General features: G+C 43.6%; 1 protein-coding gene across 2 annotated transcripts in view; it reads right to left on the bottom strand.

Annotated features, from left to right (window-relative positions):
* Positions 1–306: 306 nt before the first annotated feature.
* Positions 307–8,114, bottom strand: part of Mtr (5-methyltetrahydrofolate-homocysteine methyltransferase) — a 76,836-nt gene continuing 69,028 nt past the window's right edge. For both annotated transcript variants that reach the window (XM_041630724.1, XM_041630725.1), the window contains 4 exons: positions 4,296–4,496; positions 3,451–3,643; positions 2,069–2,181; positions 307–1,664 (listed from right to left, as the gene is read on the bottom strand). In XM_041630724.1, the coding sequence (XP_041486658.1) occupies positions 1,578–1,664; positions 2,069–2,181; positions 3,451–3,643; positions 4,296–4,496 (594 nt within the window). In that variant the 3' untranslated portion in view covers positions 307–1,577. The remainder of the gene's footprint in view (positions 1,665–2,068; positions 2,182–3,450; positions 3,644–4,295; positions 4,497–8,114) is intronic.

Raw genomic sequence — 8,114 nt, 5'->3', positions numbered from 1 at the left:
AACACGTCCTGAAACTAAGTGTTCAGACTAATGAATCCCATTTACACACTACAAGTTAAACATACTTTAAAGAAGACAATTCTTTTCACTCTGAGTGATACAGAAAGCGTACACTACTTTGAAAATAAAATTGGAAAGATTACAGATACACAGGATCATCATTACCCAACTGTCATTTTCTTCTATTCACCTCCAATATACCAGAATGTGTGTTTGGTGTAAGTACCTTGGGGCAAGATATGAGGTAAGAGTCTGCCTAACAGAAGATGAGTCCTGACAGCATGTATAACACATAAGAGGTAGCTTCTCTTCCTCAGTCAGTGTAAACTGTAAGTGGGGATCTAATGCCAAAAGGAGGTTCCCATACATATTTCTCTACACTACCTCCTCTTTTGAGTCCTTCTTCTTTTCATGAGGACCTACAGTGCTAAGACCACAGAGCTCTACAACCTCCACTTAGACATCTGTGTGTATCTGAGCTGTCTCTATGCACAATTCTGTTTAAATCTCATCCAACGAGACAGAAATTAAGATCACTGTTCTCATTTTATAGATGAGCAGACAAGGCTGGGAAGACTGAGCACTTGGTTTATGTCACATGGAAGTTATACAGCAAAGTTGATGTTTAAATCTCGTTTTCAGAGCCTAAAGCTCTGAACAATATTTTCAGAAATAACAAAGAGCAAGACAGTATAGTATATCCAAAATATGTTAGTTTGGAGTCAGGCGCAGGCAAAGAACTGCGTGGCTTAGCCACCCACAGGTTCTGCACAAATACCAGAGCTCAGCTGAGAACCTACTCATTCTGAGAACAGCTAGATATTAAATAATACCTTTGGAAGTCACTTTCTTTCTCTTCCATTTTTCCACTAGTGCAAGGGACCATGAAACGACAAGCATGGAAAATGTGACTGTGCCTAGCTACACCAGCACACCAGGGCAAACAGTTCCAGTATTTCTGTCCAGCAAGCAGCGAGTATGCCTTTGCCAAAGAATTCTACAGTTAGTTGAACCTCAGAAAATATATTCCTGCAGGAGAAAAGAGAGTAACACCTTCCTCCCTGTCCAAGTCTACTGTTGAAACACTTAGATTGAAATGTCACATTTCTCTATACAACTTATTTCTCTATTCAACTTATTTTCAGGACCTTTTTTAATGTGAGAAAACAATAAAAACAAACAAACATACAACAAAAAAACAGGTACAAGTGCCCTCCTAGGTCAAAGGCAAAAATGAGGAAAAGCTAGTTGACTTGCTTTGAAATGCAAAAGATGTCTTCTACTTGCTCCAAGTCTAACAACCTAATGACACCATGAGCCTTGGCACCTTGATGCACCTCATTTAAGGTCCCTGAAACAGTACTTATGTTCTAGGACCCCAGAAGACCTGCTCTATATCACGTGCCACCAACCAGCCTTCCCACAATGGCAGTGGGGGAGGTCAGCAGGCACACAGGTGCTTTTGTTGTTATTTCTAAGGCACTCTGGATTGTACCCCCTGAGGTCAGCAAACATAAAGGTTTTAAAGAAAAAAGAAAAAGAGTGGGAAAAAAAAAAAAGCACGACAGAGAAAGAAGTCAGTCTGTATCATATCCCAAAATAGGGCCAAGCCATTTCTCCACCTCGGCCAAAGGCATGTCCTTCCTCAAAGCATAATCTTCAATCTGTAAAAGACAGAAGCATCTTGTTAAACCAAAGTGCTAAATCTTTCTGGTCTGAGTTTCCACAGACTTTGGAATAAACATTAAGTACCTGGCATATCTTGTCTTAACAGCAATCTACTGAGCTAACACATTTCCTGTCTGCCCACCTGTTTTACTCTCTAGGGAAAAACAAGTGGCAAATGTCGGCTGCTTAGAAACTAATAGGTGTGTGTGTTTGTGTGTTTACCATGGATAGAGAGAGAAGGCTGGAAACAGGGTAATGGGCTCAAATCAAGTTAAGACACAAACTGAGGTGAGTTTATTCACAAACACCCGCCCCCCACATCACATCATTTCATTGTCATATAAAATGGGTCCTTCGGGTCGATTTTAAAGACAGTTATCTAGAGAAGTCACATGCTTACCTGATCTTTGGAAACTTTGCCCACAGCAAAATATTTGGACTTTACATTAGAGAAGTAGAGGCCTGATACTGCTGAAGCAGGTGCCATCGCCAAGGATTCTGTCAAACTGATGCCTGAAGAGAAGCACAGGAAGCAATCAGTGCCCAGGCAGGGTACTAACAGACTGAGTGAGCACCAAGTAAACTCACGCCATCTAGGGAGACACACTGACACAGCAAGAAGCTCTGATCATAGTGTCTAGCAAATTCTTGCCAGGTGGAAAACCAAATTCAGGACCCACATATTATACCTGGTAAGAGCAAGCCTGGAAAAGACTGCATTCCTTCTCCCCAGCTACATGTGATCAGTTGTAGAGGCTCCAATTTGTCTCTACGCTGAGTCTTCTCAGGTAGGACTGCTAGCCCCTGGCAGTAAAAGAATCCCCACAGCTCACCATGACTCTATGAGGTCAGCGGGTAGCAGGAATGAAGAAGCAGCCCACAAAAGCACAGAGAATGAGGCGTTCTCAGGGCTGTACTCTGCACTACTCACTCCATGGACAAGAACTTGGAACCACAATGCTGAATACTTTCTAATCATCTCTAGCTCACTCACAGGACACCGTGCTCACACCTAGATGTTGAGACTCTCTGAGCCGTTTCTGCAGACCCAAATCCAGTGCCACTCTCAGTTCCTTCCAGTGATATGGATTCAACTTCACCAGCTTTAATAGCTAATTATGATTGATTAATTCTACTGGGTTTGTGATTTAACTGAGTCCTCTCAACATCACAAACTATGCAGCAAGGATGGGATAATGCAGCCTCAGAACAATGACTGACTCTGCCCTGAGTCAAGCACAAAGAGGCTATTGTCTCAACAGAGCACAGGTCAACTTCTAATTTCAACTCTGAGACTCAACCCACAGAGCAAATTTAAGAGGGGATGATGACTGCAGAGGAGCATAAATGTTACTAACAAGTAAAGGAAAGTGAGAGAGCTAAGGGAAGGCTGGGAGCTTGCCAGTTTAGAGCTAGAAACAGCCATCAGCAAGCAGCGCAAGCCTGAGCAGGCAGAAAACACTGCCAACAGGACAGAAGCTGGTCACTAGGTATTAAAACCAAAACCAGAAAACTAGGGTAGGAAAGGCAGGGGGAAGAAAGGAAACCTAGGTAAATCCCCTTCTAGGATGTAGCAACAGTCAACAGTTTAACCTACTAAGTCTAAAATAGTCCAGGAAAAATGCAAGGCTGTACTCTGGAAGTAAATTACCAGAACAGATCCAGTGAGAAAGGATGGGATAAGGGATGATTTCATTCTAAGTTCTCCTATTTTATAAAAACTTTAACTTCATGTGCATGGACTCAATGAGCAAGGACAGGAGCTCACTGTCTCCCACATACCTGTAGCCTGCTCAATGTTGGCCAGTCTCCACATGGTGAGCTTCTCAGTATGGTCAGGCTGGCTGGGGTAACCAGGAGCTGGCCGGATGCCCTCATACCGGAGTTTGCGCAAGTCTGTAACATCCAACTGCTCACTACTGCAGTAAGCCCACAGTTCTCGGCGAACTCTCTCATGGAGCTCCTCTGCAAAGGCCTGGGAACACAGAAGAGAGAGGGGCACAATCAAGCAGAAGCAACCTGTGACCTCCACACAGAACCACTTTCCCCACCTGGCCACAGTCAGGAAAACTGCACTTTCATTAGCTGCCCTGAGAGGCCATGGTGTCCTCAACAGAGTTCTGAAGTACCACATTCAGTAATCTAGAATTCTAGGACATTTGCCTGAAGTCAATGGGGCCAGAAGAGTACTGGGACCACAGAGCGGCATTCTCTATGGCCTGCTCAAAACAAAGGGGAGATAGGACTTCTCACATTTTGGCCTCCTCACCCCACATGCAGCTACAGAAGTTGCCAACATTAGAAAGGACTCTAAAGCAGAAATCTGATTTTAATTCTGGGGGTTATCACAGTAATCAAAAGAAGACTAATTCAGAGATAAGGTCAAGTCTCTGGAGGGCAACAACCAACTAGTCAAGCACTGGAGGTTTCTCTTTGCTAAAAGATGGCATATGAGTGGCATTTGGAAGACACAGGACTTAAAACTACAGGTCATGTTAAAGCCAGCAGCATCTAGCTCAAGTATGCAGTGACATAAATTCTAATGGCAGATAGGTTTTCTGACATTGTCATGAAAGTTCCAACACCCACTCTCTACCTCAGCACCCCAGTATCTGTCAATGCCTTACCTCTGCCAGCCGGTCCCCCAGTGCCTTCACCATGATGCTGCTGTAGTCATCGCCATCATCCTCATAGGCTTTACTCAGGTCTTCAACCCCAAAGCAGGCAACAGCAAACAGACCCAAGTAGTCCCGGACACCAGAATGCAGAGGAGCAATGAAGTCTGAGAGGCAGTGGTAGGGGTCTGTACTGGAAGAGTCCTTCTCAGCCTTAAACCCAAGCATTGGCAGAGAGGTCATCAGCATGGCCACAGCATCAGCACATAGTAGAGTACAAAATGACTGTCAGTCTCAGGACACAGAATGCCTGCATGCTTCATTCAGCTCTACCACAGCACTCAAAACGGTGTCTGGCATACTGTGAGTATGCAATAGATCCGTGCTAAATAAACAAATGGCTACGGTTTAGTATATACTAAACCACAATTACTGAACATAGCCATGTGGGGCACAGGGGCACTGCAGTATATGACTTTTTGGTTTACACTTCTATGTCACAGACCAACATTGAGGGACCTAAGGCACGAAACCAATGCAGGAACCTATGGGTAGGAACCTGGAGACAGGACAGAATTACTGTCTTTCTTGCAGAATGGGTTGGCTATTACTGGAATTCAGCCTTCCTTTCTCACTTGCCCATGTGCTTCTCTTCTTCTGACTTTTGCCATGTTACACGGCAGCACATGGTTCTCACCAGATGGGGCTGCCTGATCTTAGACTTAACAACCAGACCAATGAACCAAAATAAGAATTTTTCTTTAAAAATCTCCAGTCTCAAATATTCCATTATAGCAACAGAAAACAGACATTTTTAAAAACTACATGACAGGATGTAGCATATACAATTAGGAAATTAGTTGATTTGCTCAGTTATAAATACCTGTAGGCATTATGCTAGGAATCAGAACCTTAAATAATCATAGGTAGATTAAACATTACTGTTCCAGAGTGTTTTCAATTCAGATGAGCATGTTTGAGAAGAGCCTGATAAAGGTATCAGCCTTCACATCAACATCAACACATCTTCACATCAACAGATAAGAGTTAACAAACTGCTGAGGTCAAGCGCATATAGGCCCGGTGATGTCCACCATGGTTTGTCAGGAGACTTCTGAGAATACACTAATATAGTCTGAATACAAAGACTCTGTCCAGGGCCCAGAAATCATAGTTGGAAAAATGCCTGCCCAGAATGCACAAAACTCTATGTTTGATCCCCAGTACCACATAAGCCAGGTACAATCTTGCAGGTCTGTAATTTCAGCATGCACTGAGATTAAAAATTTAAGGTTCCTTAATGACACATCAAGTTTGAGGCCAGCCCGGGACACATGAAACCCTGTTGCAAAATCACACACACACACACACACACACACACACACACACACACCTACACCTATTTTTCTCTGTTTCCACAACACAGGTGTCCATCTTCCAGGGTTTTACTCTCAGCTGGTAACTGATCCTTCCCTGGTATGAAACTATCAAAGTCTTATACATATCACGGTCAATAAAAAGTTAGTAACTTATAACTAATACTTCCTAAGTACTTAACACTTTGTTGTTCTTTCTAGGGTGCTAATTTAGCTCTCAGCAATCCAGTGAAGGAAGTGATCCTCAAGTTCCATTTCACAGGCAAGAAATCTGAGACATAAAATTTGACCCCACAGGCTCAGCCAGTGATATGGCTGATCCAGGAGAGGACAACAAATGCTCCTAGAGACATGGTACTGCTCTAGACGGATCAATTAATCAAAGAGCAGTCATCCAGAATCTTCTAAGTCAGTTGCTAGACATGAGAGCAAGTATAGTCTGACCCTGGGCAGAGAATAAGCCTGTGGCTGCAGGTCAGAAGGCATGAGTGTTCCAGAGCTCAGAAAGAGGTCAGTCATTTTCCAGTGGTACTCTACTGTTCTTTGATTTAAAAAAAGAAAAGAAAAAAAGCAAGAGAGAGACACAAAGCTACTCTGCAGTAGGACAGGTCACTGGTCCCACTGTGCCTCAGAAGGGATGACAATCAAAGATCCTCTGAACAAAAGACTCCCAGGGTAATGAATGGGGTGCTCAGCTACAGTTTCTCAGTGCCCTGCAGATCATCTCCTAATAAATGTATCACAGGCAATACGTATCCACGGTCCAGCTCCCCTCTCTAGGAACTACTGAAAGAATAAACTAAGAATAATGGTGGTAAATGCCCTTATATCACAACACAACAGTATTTAGTTGACTGTGAAGTGAAGTCAGCAGAGGAAAACCAAGGACTGGAGGATGAAAGAAAAGAGCCCAGCAAAGGTGTCTGGCCTTATACCAGTCAAAGATAAGCTCATGATTCCCTAGTGAGGAAGGGCCAGAGCTCAGCACTGGAACTCCCTGCCCTGTATCCTGTGGTGACTAGGCCTGAGCACATAGAGTAAAGCTGAAATTGTTCTCACATAACCACTTATGGTATCAAGGCTCAAGTTTAAGAATCCCATCCATCGTTACTATTAAAACCCTGTCATTAGCACAGAGGCGCAGCGGCGGCGGCGCCAGACGCACAGAGGCTCAGCGGCGGCGGCGGCGGCGGCGCCACACGCGGCGCAGCGGCGGCAGCTCGGCGGAGGCACCAGACGCGGCGGAGAGGCAGCCAGACCCAAGCGGCTGGGACAGGCGTGCAATAAGGAGAGCAGATCGCCCTACTACAATTGAATCAAAGAGGTAGGCCTTTGGTTGGCCAGGTCACTGGCACAAGGGGAGCCTGGTCCTGTCCTGAAGATCCTTCGGAGGGGTGAGAGGGTTCTTGGCCTGCAGCAGGAACCACGAAAGAGAGTGAGGGCATTTTGTAAGCGGAGCCCTTGGCCAGCAGGGAAACCTGATCCGGTTTCTAAAGGATCCATTGGATAGGATCAATAGGAGGAGATGGGCAGGCGCCAAGGCAAGAACTCACCCAATAATCCGAAAAACAACATGAAAACATCAGAACCCAATGATCTTACAACAGAAGTATTTGAACAACCTAACACAGAAGAAGTGGAAAAAAATCGACTTTATGAAGATAATAGAGTCCCTTAAACAACATGTAAAAAATGCCCTTATAGAAATGGATGAGAAGTATAACAAAAAGTTTGAAGAAATGAGTAAATACGTACATGATACCCTGGGAAACCAAGAAAAAACCATCAAACAGGTAATGGAAACAGTTCAAGAATTGAAAACTGAAATGAAGGCAAAGAAGAAAATACAAACTGAGGACCAGCTGGATATGGAAAATCTAGGCCAACGAGCAGAGTCTACAGAAACAAGCATAATCAATAGAATACAAGAGCTAGAAGAAAGACTCTCAGATGCTGAGGACACCATAGAGAAAATAAACGAACAGATCAAAGAAAACAGCAAAGCCAACAAATTCTCAACACAAAACATTCAGGAACTATGGGACACAATAAAAAAACCAAACCTAAGAATAATAGGAATAGAAGAAGGAGAAGAGTCACAGCTCAAAGGCTCAGAAAATATTTTCAACAAAATTATGGAAGAGAACTTTCCCAACTTAAAGAAAGATATTCATTTAAATATTCAAGAAGCATACAGAACACCAAACAGACTGGATCAAAGAAAAACATCTCCTCGCCATATAATAATCAAAACACAAAATATACAGGTTAAAGAAAGAATATTAAGAGCTGCAAAAGAAAAAGGGCAAGTAACTTATAAAGGTAAACCGATCAGACCTGACTTCTCGATGGAAACTATGAAAGCCAGAAGGTCCTGGATAGAGGTTCTGCAGAAGCTAAGAGACCATGGATGCAAACCCAAACTACTATACCCAGGCAAGCTATCGTTCACTAT

Source organism: Microtus oregoni, unplaced genomic scaffold (genome assembly GCF_018167655.1).
Source record: "Microtus oregoni isolate MIOR12 unplaced genomic scaffold, Mior012 000035F_ref0000213, whole genome shotgun sequence".
NCBI classification, from domain to species: Eukaryota; Metazoa; Chordata; class Mammalia; order Rodentia; family Cricetidae; genus Microtus; species Microtus oregoni.
The sequence above is the reverse complement of the archived record's forward strand: the minus strand, read 5'-3'. Positions and strand labels throughout refer to the sequence as shown.